At 37.5% G+C, this 20,530-nt stretch overlaps 1 protein-coding gene across 1 annotated transcript; it reads left to right on the top strand.

Annotated features, from left to right (window-relative positions):
• The first annotated feature begins 1,702 nt into the window (after positions 1-1,702).
• Positions 1,703-12,417, top strand: LOC129105701 (myosin heavy chain, fast skeletal muscle-like). Its single transcript, XM_054616863.1, has 38 exons — positions 1,703-1,906; positions 2,175-2,318; positions 2,407-2,563; positions 2,833-2,860; positions 3,052-3,256; positions 3,342-3,405; positions 3,494-3,592; positions 3,680-3,783; positions 3,897-4,035; positions 4,117-4,235; positions 4,341-4,490; positions 4,588-4,758; positions 4,847-5,150; positions 5,249-5,319; positions 5,402-5,489; positions 5,633-5,750; positions 5,840-5,963; positions 6,054-6,190; positions 6,294-6,549; positions 6,721-6,963; positions 7,052-7,228; positions 7,565-7,710; positions 7,818-7,908; positions 7,991-8,380; positions 8,460-8,586; positions 8,895-9,013; positions 9,108-9,304; positions 9,392-9,575; positions 9,655-9,820; positions 9,950-10,074; positions 10,218-10,526; positions 10,615-10,818; positions 10,900-11,025; positions 11,193-11,363; positions 11,450-11,554; positions 11,645-11,740; positions 11,898-12,029; positions 12,290-12,417. The coding sequence occupies exons 1-38, from the start codon at positions 1,703-1,705 to the stop codon at positions 12,308-12,310; spliced, it is 5,811 nt and encodes a 1,936-aa protein (XP_054472838.1). The 3' UTR covers positions 12,311-12,417.
• The last annotated feature ends 8,113 nt before the right edge of the window (positions 12,418-20,530 follow it).

The raw sequence follows: 20,530 nt of genomic DNA, 5'->3' as shown, positions 1-20,530 counted from the left end.
AACTTCAAAGCAAATGCCATCACCATTTATTTGTTTTACCGGAGATCTCCTGGATACATAAATTAAACAACAGAGGAAATTAAAGCACTATAAATATGAGTATTGTTCTTCTTCCAATTGTCCTTCATCCCTACAGAACAAATCTAATTAAGTTTGGGATTTCATAAAACGCAGACCTCAGCAAGTGTTTCTGGGATCATGAGGTATCATCATTTCACAGGTTCTTAGACTAGCATCTGTTAGGCTCAATTCTGCCCCTTTGTCACAGGAAAGACTTGCAAGGCTTCTGCAACAGAATACCAGTGACACATGAGAGCTTCTCCACGGCTAAAGTCAGATCCTCTGCAGTGCCAAGGTGCATTAAGGAGATTATCGTAGAGACCAAAACAATGTCTGAACTTCAGTAACCCATACGGCTGCCAGAACAATATTTGTACAGGGTTTAAAAAAATGCTGTGTCTTGATCTATTTATACACCTTTGAATTCAGTGTCTTTGATAACTGTGACTATTGTATGGCACCATACTCGTCCTGAAATAGTTTATTATGAGTTTTACATGTAAAATGTTCCGAATAACGAGGATCACATCAACAACCTGTTCTAGTTGATAAAGTTGGGGTACTCTGGCGATGACACCAACAATAAGCCGTTTATAATGTATGCACTGATTCACCATAATCTTTTCAAAGAATAGTCTGTGTGAATATGTCTCATTTAAATTCGTATGACTTGCCTCTTTAAACCAGTGACTGTTCAGTGACAAAAGATGCCAGAGGTCAGATAAGATGCCAAAATACCCAAGCATGAGCGCATTAAAGTACATGCCCAAATAAAGCAGGTCATTTCTGCTGAGTGAAGTCTGATCTCTCTATATAAGAAGGGAGGCTGGACACACGCAGGACTGACAGATGCCCAGTCAAGGTGAGTGAGTCTTTTATGAGCAGGAGGCAAACCAGCAGCTTAATGAACAATGCAGGGCATGACCACGAATGTCCAAAAGCCACAAAGTGAATACAGAACTGTTTTGTTTGTGGCAGGACTTCAGTGTACAGTAAGTTTATTTTTTAATAATAGAAATTGTTTAATGACAGTTATTAATTCAAACTATTTGTGTCTTTCTTCAGAACCTTCATTAATCCATCAATATCTGTTCATCTGAGGGGAGGGAAGAAGGTATTTTATTTATTTTACCACTGTTTAATTTTGTTTAAGGACATTTTTAATCAGTATATATGTAATACATCAGACTTTGTTACATGTTTATTAAACCTTAACCTTGTGAGGAATCGGTAGCAAATCAATTAACGGATAATTTTATGCATCTGATGTCTGCTTCATTAGATAGAAGAAATAAATTGTCCCTGTTACCTTTGACCAAAGTGTTGGAAACTTTTAAACAAACATTTAGTGGTGCATCTAACAAGTCATGGCATCAACAAAGATAATAGGCTATACAGTTAATGGAAAATGTAACAGCAATGTCTACCCGTTGTTACAAACTGTAAACTGCTTTTGTGTTTAACTTTTCATTTAGCATGAAACATAAATAAGTAAAGTCATACCATTGTCCATTTTTTTCCTGTTCATCACTTGAGTATAACATTCATAAACGTTAACAGCTATGATCATTAGTAAAGTACCATCATGAAAATAAATAATGACCGCTGTCCTGTTTTTACTTACTTGCAGTAAGGGGTCACAATGAGTACGGACGCTGAAATGCAGTGTTTTGGCCCGGCGGCCCTTTACCTCCGGAAATCTGAAAGGGAGAGAATTGAAGCTCAAAACACTCCCTTTGATGCTAAAACTGCATTCTTTGTAACTGAGCCTGCAGAGATGTACCTCAAGGGGAAACTTGTTAAGAAAGACGGCGCTAAAGCCACCGTGGAAACACTCTGTGGAAAGGTGAGCAGGTGTTGACAGTTTTAATCACAGTGAGAGTGACAGACTGTGTGCTCCTCTGTGTGAAGTCTTTTTGTTTTAATTTGTCGACGTACCAGTGCATAAAGTGCATGTCTTTTCTCTGTAAAAAAAGTTTTAAACTGATATTGTTTAGTGGTTTTATAATTCCTCTGACTGTAATACAAATAATAATGAATACTTACCAGCTCATTCTCATCATCAGTCTGTTGGCAAAAACTGAAATCCTGTGTTGTTCCTTTCCTTGTAACAGACCCTCAATGTTAAAGATACAGAAATCTTTCCCATGAACCCTCCAAAGTATGACAAAATTGAGGACATGGCCATGATGACCCACCTCAGTGAACCTTCTGTGCTGTATAACCTCAAAGAGCGCTATGCAGCATGGATGATCTACGTGAGTTTGGACCTAATCATCACATCAGTAGTCAAAACAATGACTAAAAGAAGACGTATGTCAGTAAAAATCCTTTCTGTCTCCACAGACCTACTCAGGGCTGTTCTGCGTGACTGTGAACCCCTACAAGTGGCTCCCAGTGTATGATGCAGGGGTTGTACAAGGATACAGAGGCAAAAAGAGGATTGAGGCTCCACCCCACATCTTCTCCATCTCTGACAACGCCTATCAGTTCATGCTCACTGGTGTGTGAGAAGTGTATAGAAACTTTGCATGTCTTAAACCATATGAGAAGAGAGCAACTATGACAGTATATATAAAATGTTTTAACTTTAAAAACATATCTATTAAGCAAGTAGCAGCTAATAAAAGCTAATTTGGGGTTTTTTAAAGGCTTGACATTATGGTTTATTATAACTCCACATCATTGGTGTACATTTCTAGCAAATGTTAGCAGATTTTAAATTAAACATTATGTAAATAATCTGAAAATATGTTACTTCTTTTTTTACAGACCGGGATAATCAGTCCATCCTCATCACGTACGTTTGCCAATTTTATAAATTATTTGTCTAACATAAAGTAAGGCTGAAATCAATGTAACTCAATGTTGAGTACAAGTCCCAGCAAACTTTATATTATTTGACATAAACAACGTACCACAACATTGACAGTATGCTCTACATCACAAGTCATGTTTCTGCTGCTAACTGATTCGTTTTTTTGCTCTAAGTGGAGAATCTGGTGCAGGAAAGACCGTCAACACCAAAAGAGTCATCCAGTACTTTGCGACAATCGCAGTGGCTGGAGGAAAGAAAGCAGATCATACTTCTGGAAAAATTAAGGGGTCGCTGGAGGATCAAATCATTGCAGCCAATCCCCTGCTGGAGGCTTATGGTAATGCCAAAACTGTGAGGAATGACAACTCATCTCGCTTTGTAAGTGTTTGTTAACCTGATTATTTTTAAACATTATCAGAATGTAATAAGTTTTAATACTAATCTAAAAGTCCTTTTTGAATAGGGTAAATTCATCAGAATCCATTTTGCAACAACTGGGAAGTTGGCCTCAGCAGACATTGAAACATGTAAGGTAGAAATGATAAAGCAGATACTTCAGGTGTTTTTGTTAAGCTCATTGAACAGAACTGACTAGTGTTCAACTGTGATCAACAGATCTGCTGGAGAAGTCTCGGGTGACGTTCCAGCTGTCTGCTGAAAGGAGCTACCACATCTTCTATCAGCTCATGACAGGCCACAAACCTGAGCTGATAGGTGATTTTTGATTTGTAAAGACCATTCATTACCTTCTGTACACATATGTGCTTACAAGAATCAACAACAAGGGCTTTCTTTCTTCAGAGGCCCTCCTCATCACCACCAATCCATACGACTATCCCATGATCAGTCAGGGTGAAATCACTGTCAAGAGCATTGACGATATTGAGGAGTTCGTTGCCACCGATGTAAGGAATTTATAAAGTCCCCACCCGCAAGAAATGAATGAATTTTGAAATTGTTTTATTTGTAGAGCAGCATTATAGAGCAGAACTTATGACTTTTCTTTGAATTCTCACAGACTGCTATCGACATCCTGGGCTTCAGTGGTGATGAGAAGATCGGCATTTACAAGCTGACTGGAGCTGTGATGCATCACGGAGCAATGAAGTTCAAGCAGAAGCAGCGTGAAGAGCAGGCTGAGCCCGATGGCAATGAGGGTATGTTGCACTCTTGAAAACAAGTAAAAAATTGTGAATTTTAATATTTAAATTCTCTATAAAATGACCTCTTCTTTTTAGTCGCTGACAAAATTGCCTACCTCATGGGCTTGAACTCGGCTGATGTACTGAAGGCCCTGTGCTACCCGAAGGTGAAAGTTGGAAATGAGTTTGTGACTAAGGGCCAGACTGTGCCTCAGGTAAAACATACAGTCCTGTGAATCTTAAAGCTATAGTCTGTTTGACCCCTGAACACTTTGATTAATTATATTGTTTTGGCACTGTTGCATCTGTAAAAAAATCAGGTCAACAATTCCGTCAGTGCCCTCTGCAAGTCTGTCTATGAGAAAATGTTCTTGTGGATGGTCGTCAGAATTAATGAGATGCTGGATACCAGGCAGCCCAGACAGTTCTTCATCGGTGTCCTGGATATTGCTGGGTTTGAAATCTTTGATGTAAGTATCCTTGGCTGATACTACATAATCTTATGCATCTTCAATTAGGACTATCACTTCAGGCCTTTGCTGACCTTTGATATTTTAATTTGTCTAGTACAACAGCTTGGAGCAGCTGTGCATCAACTTCACCAATGAAAAACTGCAACAGTTTTTCAACCACCACATGTTTGTCCTGGAGCAAGAAGAGTACAAGAAAGAGGGAATTGAATGGGAGTTCATTGATTTTGGTATGGATTTGGCTGCCTGCATTGAGCTGATTGAGAAGGTGAGAGACACGCTGAATATTCTCAAACACAGACAACTATCCCATGACTTTTAATATTTTGTTTTAAATAATAATTTCTTCATGACAGCCAATGGGCATCTTCTCCATCCTGGAAGAGGAGTGCATGTTCCCCAAGGCATCAGACGTCACCTTCAAGAACAAACTGTATGACCAGCATCTTGGTAAAACCAAGGCTTTTGAGAAGCCAAAACCTACTAAAGGCAAAGCTGAGGCCCATTTCTCCCTGTTGCACTATGCTGGCACAGTTGACTACAACATCAACGGATGGCTGGAAAAGAACAAAGACCCCCTGAACGACTCAGTGGTTCAGCTCTACCAGAAGTCTTCAGTCAAACTGTTGGCTCACCTCTATATATCGCATGCATCAGATGGTACATGCTGTTACCTATCTCTACATTATGACATATAAAATAATGCAAATTAATTTGTGTTAAATTTAATAATTTCCATGTAATTGTTCCAATAACAGCTGAAGGTGGCTCAAAGAAAGGTGGCAAGAAGAAGGGTGGTTCCTTCCAGACTGTGTCTGCATTGTTCAGGGTAGGATATAAAAGAAGGACTTATGTACTTAATTGCACTCATTTTTACCTTTTGCCAATGAAATATCTTTTTAAATCTACAGGAGAATTTGGGCAAGCTGATGACAAATTTGAGATGCACACATCCTCATTTTGTGCGCTGCCTGATTCCCAATGAATCAAAGACACCTGGTACGTGCTCTTTGTATCAATGTTGATTTAATAAATAAAGTTATAGAAATTGGAGACAAAAGGCAAGTCAAAGAAAAAGTATCATGGGATTTGACCATTTCTTGTACTGTTACTAATTAATTACATATAATAAATGATCATAGGTCTCATGGAGAACTTCCTGGTCATCCACCAGCTGAGGTGTAACGGTGTGCTGGAGGGTATCAGGATCTGCAGGAAAGGTTTCCCCAGCAGAATCCTCTACGGTGACTTCAAGCAGAGGTAGCAGAAATATGACATTGACAGTCATTGAAAAAATTATCATTATCTTTAAGCTAGTGTGTCTAACTGAAAGAAATCTTTACTTTCAGATACAAAGTATTGAATGCTAGTGTCATCCCTGAGGGACAATTCATTGACAACAAGAAGGCCTCAGAGAAACTGCTGGGATCCATCAATGTGGACCAGACTCAATACAAGTTTGGCCACACCAAGGTAGAGGACAATACATTTTACAACGAGGTATAAGATTAAATATCATATCTAATTAATTGCTTAAAGATAATTATAATCATTGACTCTCAGGTGTTCTTCAAAGCCGGTCTGCTGGGAACTCTGGAGGAGATGAGAGACGAGAAACTGGCTGAGCTGGTCACAATGACTCAAGCTCTCTGCAGAGGTTTCCTCATGAGGACAGAGTTTATTCAGATGATGGAGAGGAGGTAATGTGTCTGTTATTTATGTTGTCTAAAATTGTAAAGCATGTTTTAAAAGTCCGCAACTTTTCAACATTTTCTAACTACATTTTTTCCTTGTTTTTGTCAGGGAGGCCATTTACTCCATCCAGTACAACATTCGCTCATTCATGAATGTCAAAACTTGGCCATGGATGAAGCTGTATTTCAAGATCAAGCCTCTGCTGAAGAGTGCAGAGAGTGAGAAAGAAATGGTCCAAATGAAAGAGAACTTTGAAAAGATGAAAGAGGATCTAGCAAAGGCTCTGGCTAGGAAGAAAGAACTGGAGGAGAAGATGGTTTCTCTGCTGCAGGAAAAAAATGACTTGTCGATGCAAGTGCAATCTGTAAGTTAGATCATCACTCTGATGTGCATTTATATTGGATATCATTCATCAAATTACTGATGTGGCAACAACGTGAACGTGTTTGCATTTGGCTGTGGGAATTGCTTTCTCAGAGATCCTGTTTTTAAAGTTCATTGAATATAATTTGATGTTATCTCATATCAAATCTAGGAAGGTGAAAACCTCAGTGATGCAGAGGAAAGGTGTGAGGGGCTCATTAAAGCAAAAATACAGCTTGAGGCTAAACTCAAAGAGACGTCTGAAAGACTGGAGGATGAGGAGGAAATGAATGCTGAGCTGACTGCAAAGAAGAGGAAGCTGGAGGATGAGTGCTCTGAGTTGAAGAAAGACATTGATGACTTGGAGCTCACCCTGGCCAAAGTAGAAAAGGAGAAGCATGCCACTGAGAACAAGGTTGGTAAATCTTCCATAAGGCCTTAAAGTCGGCTTTTTGTAAAATGCTTAAACCTTTAAAATTGTTTTCACAATGTTGTGAATGCAGGTTAAAAACCTGGTTGAGGAAATGACATCTCAAGATGAGACCATTGCCAAGTTGACCAAAGAGAAGAAAGCCCTCCAAGAGGCCCATCAGCAGACCCTTGATGATCTGCAGGCAGAGGAAGACAAAGTCAACACTCTGACGAAGGCCAAGACCAAGCTGGAGCAGCAAGTGGACGATGTGAGGAATATCTGCATTTAAAAACAAAAGTTTAACTTGATTATTATTATCTCAGTCATGGTTAATTTGATGACACCCATGGTTACCGTTTTAACAGCACTGACAATATGACTGTTGCTTTATAGACACATTTTAATTATCTATTATAACGTAATACAGCTTTGACACACTGTTAAAAGAGTGAACAATAAGCACTGATGCTATTATCAACTAAACAAAATTGTGCTGGATAACATACAACACCAAACTACATATATCATCAAAAAGGGTGTTAGATTTTTTGAAAGTATTAACAATTATAACTTAAATTATATAAAAATCTATTTTCGTGGACAGCTTGAAGGTTCTCTGGAGCAGGAAAAGAAACTCCGTATGGATCTCGAGCGAGCAAAAAGAAAGCTTGAAGGAGATCTGAAACTGGCCCAGGAATCCATAATGGACCTAGAGAATGACAAGCAGCAGTCTGACGAGAAAATAAAGAAGTAAGAATAAACAAACGGCATCCTTCTACGTGCTTGAAATAAATGATTTCATTAGAGGCACTACTTACACCTAACTTAAATGTGACGATTTATTCTGTCCCCTGCAGGAAGGACTTTGAGATAAGCCAGTTCCTGAGTAAGATTGAGGATGAACAGACTCTTGGAATCCAGCTACAGAAAAAGATTAAGGAACTGCAGGTGCAACTTTTAGTACTAGTCAAAGGTAACAGGAACTTTCAAATATCTTGAAAGATTTTCATGTAACCCCTGTGTGTTTCAGGCTCGTATTGAGGAGCTGGAGGAGGAGATTGAGGCTGAGCGGGCTGCTCGGGCCAAGGTGGAGAAACAGAGGTCTGATCTCTCCAGGGAACTTGAGGAAATCAGTGAGAGGCTAGAAGAAGCTGGTGGAGCAACGTCTGCTCAGATCGAGATGAACAAGAAGCGTGAGGCCGAGTTTCAGAAGCTGCGTCGTGATCTTGAAGAGTCCACCCTGCAGCACGAGTCCACCGCTGCAGCTCTCCGCAAGAAGCAGGCTGACAGTGTGGCCGAGCTGGGAGAACAGATTGATAACCTGCAGAGAGTCAAACAGAAGCTGGAGAAAGAGAAAAGCGAATACAAGATGGAGGTCGATGACCTCAGCAGCAATATGGAGTCTATTGCCAAATCAAAGGTGAGAGAACTACATTTCCTTATAGGGAGCGAAAGATAACGGTCATATTTTAATAATTATTTATGTTTTCTTTTACCAGGGCAACCTTGAAAAGTTATGCAGGACATTAGAAGATCAGCTGAGTGAGCTCAAATCCAAGAATGATGAAAATGTTCGTCAGCTGAACGACCTGAATTCACAGAAAGCAAGACTTCAAACGGAAAATGGTATGAATATCGTAGTTTGGGGTGTTCAAAAACTAGGCTACTGTTGCATACATTCTGTATTTCAAACTGTTATCTTAAAGATACCTAAATCAAACTTTACATCCTATTGTTAAATTTAACATTAAATTGCCCATTGTACATATCTGCATATGTCACTACCTCCAAACTTTCAAAATGTATCCCTGTTAAACATGATGGCCCAAGAGGAAAACCTTTCTTGCATGATAAAATGAATGATATCCTTTATACAGTTTGTTACATGAGCAGTTGCTCTGATGTTCATCAAGTTCACTAATATCTTTGATTAGGCGAATTTGCGCGTCAGGTGGAGGAGAAAGAAGCTCTTGTTTCTCAGCTGACGAGAGCCAAGCAGGCTTACACTCAGCAGATTGAGGAGCTGAAGAGGCACGTCGAGGAGGAAGTTAAGGTAACAATCTATGGAATCAGCAGGGTTATTACAGAGAAAAAGGCCACCTGACAATTGGTAACAAATATTTATGAGGTACTCATTTGGTTCATAGGCCAAGAACGCCCTGGCTCATGGTGTTCAGTCAGCTCGTCATGACTGCGACCTGCTCAGAGAGCAGTATGAGGAGGAGCAGGAGGCCAAATGTGAGCTGCAGCGGGCAATGTCAAAGGCAAACAGCGAGGTGGCTCAGTGGAGAGCCAAATACGAGACTGATGCCATTCAGCGCACTGAGGAGCTGGAGGAGGCCAAGTAATGAACTCTCCTGAAATCACACTGTTTCCACATGCACTGATCTGGTAAATCATTACAGAACCTGTTTACTGTATGGTTTAACAGGAAAAAGCTCGCCCAGCGTCTTCAGGATGCAGAGGAATGCATCGAGGCTGTGAATGCAAAATGTGCCTCTCTGGAAAAGACAAAACAGAGACTGCAAGGTGAAGTGGAGGACCTGATGATTGACGTGGAGAGAGCTAATGCTCTCGCTTCTAACCTGGACAAGAAACAAAGGAACTTTGACAAGGTTAGATGTTTTGTACGTGATGTTTGGACTCGTTAATGCTAGGTGACAAAACCCACTCAATTGTTTGTTGTACTTTCAGATTCTTGCAGAGTGGAAACAGAAGTATGAGGAAAGCCAGGCAGAGCTTGAAGGATCTCAGAAGGAGGCTCGGTCATTAAGCACTGAGATGTTCAAGCTGAAAAACTCATACGAAGAATCTCTCGACCATCTGGAGACCCTGAAGAGAGAGAACAAAAACTTGCAACGTAAAACAGTTATTCTATTCTCCCCAATAGAAATGCAATTACTGCAATTAATCTGAAGTGTCTCTATTACTGTATTCTTTATACTGCCTTACATTCTGAAATGTATACTTTATAAATCTGCTCTAACAGAGGAGATCTCAGACTTGACTGAACAACTTGGTGACACTGGTAAAACGATTCATGAGCTTGAGAAGGGAAAGAAGACACTAGAATGTGAGAAGACAGAGATCCAGACTGCTCTGGAGGAGGCAGAGGTAAATATAAGCAGAGCTTGTAAAGGTGTTGGACTTGACACAGTGCTATTTTCCCCTCTTTGCGACTCAGCCTCCGTTTTCTGTATTTTGAATAAAGGACTGTTATGTGCTCTAGTTGATCAATTAAGCACACTTGTTCACAGGCTACCCTGGAGCATGAAGAATCCAAGATTATGCGTGTTCAGCTTGAACTCACCCAAGTCAAGAGTGAAATTGACAGAAAACTTGCAGAGAAAGACGAAGAGATCGAGCAGATCAAGAGGAACAGCCAGAGAGTGATCGAGTCCATGCAGAGCACTTTGGATGCCGAGGTCAGGAGCAGGAATGATGCCCTGAGAATCAAGAAGAAGATGGAGGGAGACCTCAATGAGATGGAGATTCAGCTGAGCCACGCCAACCGCCAGGCAGCTGAAGCCCAGAAACAGCTGAGGAACGTGCAGGGACAGTTCAAGGTACATCCACTGAAGGATTTGTGGCAAAGCATCTTGAAAACAAGCGGAAAGTGTTTGCTGACGTATCTTTCAATGTTTTATAATTTAGGATGCCCAACTTCATCTTGATGAAGCCATAAGATGCCAGGAAGACATGAAGGAGCAGGTTGCCATGGTGGAGCGCAGGAACACCCTGATGCTGGCTGAGATCGAGGAGCTGAGAGCTGCACTGGAGCAGACGGACAGAAGCCGCAAAGTGGCTGAACAGGAGCTGGTTGATGCCAGCGAGCGTGTGGGACTGCTGCACTCTCAGGTATGCTCAAAGGGTTGAGAAATAAGAATGTGCTTTAATAGTTCAATACATTAAAATTGATTTTTGCTGCTTTAATCATAGAATACCAGCCTCATCAACACCAAGAAGAAGTTGGAGGCTGACCTTGTCCAAATCCAGGGTGAAGTTGAAGATTCTGTCCAGGAGGCAAGAAATGCTGAAGAGAAGGCCAAGAAAGCCATCACTGATGTAGGTCAACCTTACCATGCAATTCATCATAAAGTATAGTGCATAATATGTCAGTGCATAAAATAATACTTTAGACTATTTCTCCTCAATTTCTGGTGCTCTAGCAGTTTAAATATTAGACTACAATAGGTTTATATCCAATAATATAAAAATCCACAAAATTTCAGGCTGCCATGATGGCAGAAGAGCTGAAGAAGGAGCAGGACACCAGCTCTCATTTGGAGAGGATGAAGAAGAACCTGGAGGTGACAGTGAAAGACCTGCAGCACCGCCTGGATGAAGCTGAAAATCTGGCCATGAAGGGCGGAAAGAAGCAGCTCCAGAAACTGGAGGCTAGGGTAAGGACAAATGTGATCTGATCTCAAATGTTCTTTTATAGTACACTTTGCCGTCCAAGTAATAGCATACATCGTTCATATTTTAGGTGCGTGAGCTTGAAGCTGAAGTTGAAGCCGAGCAGAGACGAGGAGCAGATGCTATCAAAGGTGTTCGTAAATATGAAAGAAGAGTGAAGGAGCTCACCTATCAGGTATGCAGGTTTTTTTTCTTCCTACTGTATAGATTTATACCAAGTTGACAAATGTGCAAATTAATCAATTACAATCATGTATTCATGCAGACAGAGGAGGACAAGAAGAATGTTGCCAGACTTCAGGACCTGGTTGACAAGCTGCAGCTCAAAGTGAAGGCCTACAAGAGGCAGTCTGAGGACGCTGTGAGTCAGAAACTTGTTAAACCATTTCACTGTATTGTCTCAAACAAAGCTGAATGCAGTGCAGTCAGACCTGGAAACAGAAAAAAATACACTCACACTATTCTTGTATGTCTGTAATGATGATTGATGTTGACTCCAGCGTTGAATTTCCTCACAGGAGGAGCAGGCCAACACTCACCTGTCCAGGTACAGGAAGGTGCAGCATGAGATGGAGGAAGCTCAGGAGAGAGCTGACATCGCTGAGTCTCAGGTCAACAAGCTGAGAGCAAAGAGTCGGGAAATTGGAAAAGTAAGTGTTACATAAAACTCTGGCAGTTCAAATGTTATTGATAATCTTACAGTAAAGCAACAACATAGTTTTCATGATCTAATGTTGTTTGACTGTTTGATATTTCACATGCATGATTATGCAGCTGTGTTTTAAGAATAATTCAATTTGGATTTGAAATGGAGCAAGTTAAAGCTACACGCAATGTACATGACAATATATTCCTCCCATACCCGGATTGACATTCATTATTTCTTCTCTCCATTTTCTCTCCATTTAAGGCAAAGGATGCTGAAGAATAAACTGCAACCTCTTTGAGACACAAATGAAAATCATAAAATATGCTTTTTTATTGAACTGCTCTCACTAAATATTGTAGATCTATAATAAAATAAATTATATTGCACAGTCTGCTGTCTTTACACTTTTCTTTGCACAACACAAAGGTGAGCACTACTTGGTTTATGGAAGATATAAAAGCGCAGATTGGGTTTCTTCTTCTCTACACTTAAGGACTTGAGCAAATGTAGTAGTAGTACTCTCTTATAGTAAATTAAAATTGGGTATATAGTGTAATTATGGTGTTGGGATCGCAATCTAAAAATCAAAATCACAATAACCTTGTTTTTAGGTAATTTCGTTGAGGGGAACAATTGTGTCAGTATTGGTCCAAAACTGAGTTCAGTCATTAGACAGAACCAACAACAGCAACAAAATTAGCATCTGAGTTACCAACACACTGTGCATCAAAAAATGCAGAATCAGAAGTAATTTCAGTTAAATATGGATATGTACCCAAATTATATCATAGCTGCAGTGAGTGAAACCGTAATGGAAAAGTTTGACATTTTGGAAAATAAGTTTAGTCAAGACGCTGGATGAGAAGCCACTACCAATCCCAAAATAGAGTGCTGGGGGAATAACCTGGAAGTTAGTTAAAAAATGTTCCCTGCCGGTTACTTCATCTTGAAGCCTGTGGGTTCTTTTGTTAAGATTCCTGAAATAAGGTCTGTGGTTAACACAAGCCTCAGACATTTTAACGTTTTGTTGTATGATCTAAAATACATCAGAAAATACCCCTCAAGTGAATTTTGAAGCTATTACGTGTCTTAAAGAAGGACTCTGCTATCAAACGGCTAAGTGGGACTACAAAACATCAACACGCCAACCAGTCCTCCTCAACAGCCTTGTTGTGTATGTTTGTGCTCATGCAACCGTGATGTAGTTCTTTTATGGCTTAAAGTTAGTTTTATACTTCTGCCAATTGCATTTAGGCTTAAAAAATCATAACAGTGCTGTTCATTTGTGAACATTATCCTGATTAACCAAATGTGTAATTATCATAAAGATTTGTTTGCCATGGATATCTTTGCAAATATCCGAAAAATCTCATTGGCTTTCTTGTACAGAGTACCAGTGCGTTGCTGACTTCAAGGGTGGGCCTACAAAAGTACATCATGCCTGCAGCACTCTATTGTTTTTTCAATATAAAAGCCTCAGCTAGCAGCTGGTTAGCTTAGCTTAGCACAAAGACTGGAAGCAGCTAGCCTCACTCTGATTAACAGTAACTTAATCAACCGTCCAGCTGCTCTTCAGCTCACTAATTAACTTGTGATTTCACATTTATTTAACCTGACTCAAAATGACACATTGTGTGTTAAATGGGTTAAATCTATAAAATCTCAGCTAGCAGCTGGTTAGCTTATCTTAGCTCAAAGACACGAGGCAGCTAGCCTGGCTTTGTGTTAACTGGCTTAAATGTACTCTTGGCTGTGTGCAATAACTCCATTGAGTCCTGTCGTTGCCATGTGGTGAATGAAATGCCACATTGAAATTGTTTTGTGTAAGAGTGTGCTCTTACACAAAACAATTTCCCTATGCACAAATAAAACTGATAGATAACCACTGCTTAAAGTTGGGACATATATTCCTGCTTTCATCTTTACTACAACACTTTGATAGTGTTTCTCACCTCGATCACTGTGCAGGTCTTGCTGTGAAGCAGTGAACACACGCTCTATATATCATATTGTAGTTATTGTTGTTTTAATGTTTTTTACTTATTTATTATTATCTATTGTGTGATTACAGTAAACACACAGTAAGTGATTACTTATTTAGTATACCTGTTTTGATCTTTTTTTTTTATTTATGTCTCTTGTTTGCACTATCCACTCTGCTGCTGTAATCCTGCAAATTTAATAAAGGATTATCTTATCTAGATTCAATCTTTAAAGGCAAACATATACCCAAATTGTGAGTTAAATGGTAGTAAAGATGGAGTGTGTTTTACTTGTTGCACCATCGCTCTTCCTGAAAGCAGAAAAGAAAATAAATTACACAAATCCCTTAGGAGTAAAGCAACCATCCAGTACTGTGTGCTTCCTCTTTGGGGAGCCATTTCATTAACGTTGTGACAAATGACAACTGGCTTTCCCACCACTAATCTTAGTGCACCTGTTTGCTCCTGAATCTGTGGCACCAGACACATCTCTATGTCAGAGGTCTCTCATTACTGGACACACAGGGGACAAGTATTTGCATTGTTAAATGTTGTATTTTGGTCTTTTTCTGTTTCTATACATAAATATCAATACACAACTTAGTATAGTTTACAGTGGTATTTATTTTCTGATTAACTTATAACTTTAAATAGACGGCCTACCAAATAAGTGTATCCAAGTTAGAGAAGCATCAAATTCACAAAAAAAGAAACTCTCTCAGTTCTGTTACACTTGTTAGCCCATTTCACATTTCTCATAAACACTTCCTAAAAAAAAGTGAAATCTATTAATTGCCTCAAGTGTTTAAGCAGTTATTAACAATGTAGTGGAACCCCCTACCTTCTGAATATGGTTTTACAATCTTGAAAAGGAAAATGCTTTCTCATGCATAATGCAGAAACCTTTCATCATATTTATGAGCTATTCAACTATAGAAGAACAAAACTAATTGACACAACTGACATTACAACAGATTCTAGTTCTCTTCAATAATTTGTAATAAAAAACTGTTTTACCCAACAGGAAGCCATGTTCTGCAGCAGACCTCATATCTCCTGAAAGCATCATCTGTTCAGTGTCTCTGATGTTCAGCTTATGAGAGACAAGCCTCTGAGGTCTGCTGGTTATACTTTATGTGATGCATTGAAATAACAATGAGCCAAACTGCTTTGCCAAACACTGATGGTCTGATATCATGGCTAAATCAGACGGTGTATCTGTCTTTAAGCCCCATAACGAGGCGCAATGCCTGCTGGAAAAAAAGTATCACTAATCCAAACAATTGAAACCATTGAAACCATCTGTCATGCAGGACTGTTGGTTTAATAAATCAGAGCAGCCAAAACATCCCACAACTCCCATCTAGAGCTTTTTGTGTCTGCGGAAGTAGCCAGGGACCTATCATCTCAGCTTGGTGTTGACATTACAACAATAACTGACATTATGAGCAAATGCACATGACCTCCACACAAGCTGCTCGACGCTTTCTTTTCTGGTCCTTGCCACGCCTCCAAGTACTCAGGTTTTAATCTTTAACAGCTGACACAGAGTCTCTCTGCATTAGATAATGGAATAGCTGCTCACTGGAACATACTGGAGTGATACAGTTCACAGAATTGTGAACCTACAAGTGAACACATAAAACTAAAATATCTTTTCCATCTCACGTCCATATTAAACCAAAAGAGCTTACTTTAGCTAACAGCACTAGCTTGGATGACAAGTAAATTCCTGCAACACTCACAAGGTGCAACTACAACTAGTAGCTTTCTGCAAGTTGTCTAATAGCATTCTAAATGTTTTTTTTCTCAATATTTTTATGATACATGTTAAAATTACATTTTCATTACATTTTCATTACATTGTATCCTATTTATTATATGACATCTTTATAAGACATTTTTAACAACATTATACTTCCGACTTTTAATGACTTACCACACTACATTTTTTATGACATCCTATAACCATGGACTTTATTATGACATTGTAATGACATTCTATACAATGTTTTAATGCAATTCTTTAATATAAATTACGATGCCATTTTCTGATATTTTCAAGACCTACTACTGTTTTATGACATTTTTTGATGTTCTGATGGTATTCATACTATACTATGACACTATTGATCACATACTATACCATGACCTTTTACATACTATTTTTATGACTTACTATAAAATGACTTAATACAATATATTTTTTTATGAAAGTTTTATGACAAATTCTTTCATGACAGAGTATACTTTGATATACTAGACTATGAATTTCTTCATGAAATTGATGTAAAATTATACTTTTTGTGGCATTTCTTATAAAAAACTGTAACATGATGCATTTTTATTACTTTCGATTCTGTGATAATTTTACGACAATATATGGGCATATTATAGTATTCATCATTATAGACATTTTATACTGACATTTTTATGACATTCTCTACTATGACATTTTTATGACGTTTTTGAATTGCCTACTGTACTAGAACATTTGTAACACATTGTAATGATACTCTATACAATATTTCTATGATTTTTTTATATATGTTTTTATGTCATTTTCTCTGACATTTAGGGACTAACTATACTAAGATTTTTTGACATTTCAATGGCAAAGCATACTATGACAATTTATATGATTTTTTCTATACATACGTTTATTATATTTTTGATGACATACTAAACTTTGACATTTTTATGACATTTTTTACTGCTTACTATGCTATGACGTTTTTATGACATTTTGATGACTTTTCTATAACTTTTTACTTAAACTTTTATAACATACTATTCTATGACTTTTTATATGATATTTTTATACAACATATCTTTCTATGCCTATTTGTTTCACATGTTTCATGTAGTTATTGACATATTATTATGTTATGATTGTATGACATACTATATCATGGCATTATTTTTGGACTTTTTTGATGACATACTATGGTTTATTACATTACATTTTTGAGACATACCATACTATGACTTTTGATGATATTTTTGGACATTGTTAAGGACATATTATACTATGCCATTTTTTTACATTTTCCATAATTTTCCTTGACCTATTTATGACTTTTTGGATGATATACAATATCTTTCATCCCCTTCATCAATTTTGACGACATATGACTTATTACATACTTTTTTGTGACCTTTTAATGGCATAGTAGACTAAGACTTTTTGGATGACATACTTACCTATGAAATTTTTCATGAAGATTTTGAGAGATGACTATTTTTGACATTTTTTGACAATGGAAATGACATATTATTCAATGCTATTTTTATGACATCATGATGCTTCCTTGACATATTATATTATGACCATTGTATGACTTTTTATTTGACATACTATATTATGATTTTTTTGACTTTTTATTTGACATACTATATTATGATTTTTTTTATGACTTTTTGATGACATACTGTACTATGACATTTTATTATTACGTTATGATGACAAACTATATTATGACTTTTTACGTGACATATTTGAAACATACTATACTGTGATTTTTTTTAATGAAATTTTTGATGACATAATGAACTATGACTTTTTACTTGACATTTTGGGACATAATACTCTGACTTTTTCGATTTTTTTTGTGACATACTATACTATGACTCTTTCCAGTCAATTTTTATACATACTATTCTATGACATATAATATATTTTTGACATATAATATGACCATTTTATGACTTTTATATGGCCTACTATATTATACTGTGACTTTTGACATGACTTATTTTGATATATTTTTGTCGACATTCTATACTATGACTTTTTACATTCATTTTTAAGAGTTATTTGCTATAACTTTTTAGATGACATTTTATAACATTTTTTATGACATTTATAATGACATATTATATCATTTCTTTTTTTTAATGACAATTTTCTGACGTTTTTTTAAACATATTATAGTATGGGTTTTTTTGACTAGTGCACACATCAAACAAAATATATTTTCTAAATCAGTTCAATATTAGATTGCGGATTTGTCCCTAAAATTCGCTAACTTTAGCCAATAATACTAGTATTGATGACAGAAGGCAATTGCAGTGACAATTGCAAGGTGCGACTGTTGTTATGCAACCAGTAGTTTTTCTACAAAGTGTCATTACTAACCTGACACACGCATGTTAAAAGAGTACAGTTTTATGCTATAGCCGAGAAGTATATTAAACGCAAGGTGCTGAAAGTAAGAAAAACAAACAGAAAAAAAAAATGTGTGTATTTCATATCACGTTAGGGGCATTGAAGACAAATTCTGTGAGCTGCCATTGGTCCGTGGGCCGCACTTTGAAAAACTATGGTCTTAAAAAAGATCAATGAAGAACAATAAAGAATCAGAGCTGATGTGAAAAATATCAACAGCATTTAATGACCAAAGATATAAACATTTAAATATCCATTTTTGCAATGTGACTGACAAAATCTTTACAAATTTAGCCTTCATCTTCTGCTGACTGCTTCGCATTGTCTGTACAAAAATGAGGTGGCATTGGAGACTGGCACAAAGAGAGGAATCTGTCCCGAGTAAACAACGTCAGCAAGAGGAAAAGCAAAATTACAGCAAAAAACATTAACATTCTTCTGTTTGATACTCAGTAAATAAAAATGACATTAACATACAGTATATATATATATATATATATATATATATTTTTTTCTGTTTTTACATTTTCTTGTAAACTGCTAAGTGAGCTTCAAACACATTCAATTCCTTCATGTTCCAATTTTTTCACAATATCCAAATAAATAAACAAATAAAATAATACATAAATTAATTAAATATGCAACATCAATTTAATAAACAAAGTGAATTAATAAAAGGGTGTCCACATACATGCCACTGCCTTATTTGTATGTTATGAGAGCCTTTAAATGCATAAATCATCTCCAGCCGTCTTTTTTTTCACTTTTTTCCTAAATAAATGACAAAAGTTGAATCAGGCAGTAAGTTGCTCATAACTTCTCTGTGCTTTTACTTACTTACTAAGACCTAAATTGCAAACACTGACAGTTATTGTAGGCTTCACTGAAGTCAAACTTTTTTCAGTTACACACAGCAAAGAGCTCTGAGGCCTCTACATCACCCCAAATATCCGCAGAGGGCGCCTTCACTTCTCCCCACAGTAATGGAGAGCTGAATGTGGACAGGAATGTAAAATATTCATCAGACTATGTACACAAATTTGTAAATTGTTCAAAATATCATGCAAATGAATACCGGTAATTCAAAACGAAACTACAACACTGACCTCAACAGTAGTAATATATTGTAGGCTATAAAGAGTTCCATAAAATGTATTTCCTTCAGTGTACAGCTGTGTTGTTTGAATAATGCAATATGACCGTATTAATACTTGATACTCTTTTGAAAGCAGTGTTTTTGCTGAGGTCTCCAAACTGTGTTGAGCTCAAATCTGCTTCTCCTGGTTCCCAACATGCTCGGGTACAGCAGAGAAGCACAACAGTAGGTATTACTGTACATAAACATTCACTCTTTCAGTCAGTACTAATGGAAAATTACATGTTTCCGACAGGCTTCAAATATAGAATATACAGTGTGCATATGGGACAAAGTAAATCTATGAAAATGGACAGTGTCTGTGCTTTGATTCAAGGCTGAACCACAGTGTAGAGATAAACGACACATAGTAGAAGGGCGGCAGGGTTCGTTCTCGTAACTTCGACAAACATCTGTCCACGAGAAGGCAGGAAGGGAGGCCAGTTGCTTGACACACTTCTGTTGTGCTCTTTCACAACTGTGCTGTGCTCCTTTAAAATGCTTCATACGTTCATGAAGAGCATTTTTTTTGTTCCCTGACTAAGAAGTCCATTTAGAGCTGAACCATTGTAACCCTTGAACTACAAGTGTGTCTTTCGTATGGCCCTGCAGGATGAACATCAACACATCTAAGAGCCAAAGGTTCCTGCCATCCAAAATGAGTGCGACAAGGCACTGCAGGGTGGAACACCAGGCAGATGGAGAGAAACAACATTTTACAAATATTTTGTCAAAACAGCTTGTTAAAAATATCCCCAATAACTCTTTAACCAGATCAAATGATCAAAAACAAAAACAGACACCAGGGACTGATGAATCACTGATGGAAAATGTTTTCAGGATTTTATCATGCATAACTCCCCAGAAACAAAGACAGATTTACACTGTTAGGATACCAAGACTTCACTAGAATAAATAAAAGATTTGTGCTTTGTGCTTTTCATAAATAAAATAAATTGTGGTCCAATATTCAGGAGTCATCTTGTGTCCATCTGTTAAACCTCTGAAAATGTCATTTTTAATTTTCTTTAACAAGTTAATCAATCTTTTTTTTTGTGGAAAAACATTTATACTTGCCTTAAACAAGATCTCTAAAATAGCACAATAATTTACACATTTAATGTGTTTTAACATCACATATGCTGTAGCCTTGTTAGTCAAATTAAGCAACAAATAGAGAGTTTTAGTGAAAACAGCCTGTATGGCTACTGGACACC

Source organism: Anoplopoma fimbria, chromosome 17 (genome assembly GCF_027596085.1).
Source record: "Anoplopoma fimbria isolate UVic2021 breed Golden Eagle Sablefish chromosome 17, Afim_UVic_2022, whole genome shotgun sequence".
NCBI classification, from domain to species: Eukaryota; Metazoa; Chordata; class Actinopteri; order Perciformes; family Anoplopomatidae; genus Anoplopoma; species Anoplopoma fimbria.
This window is presented reverse-complemented; position numbering and strand designations above follow the sequence as displayed.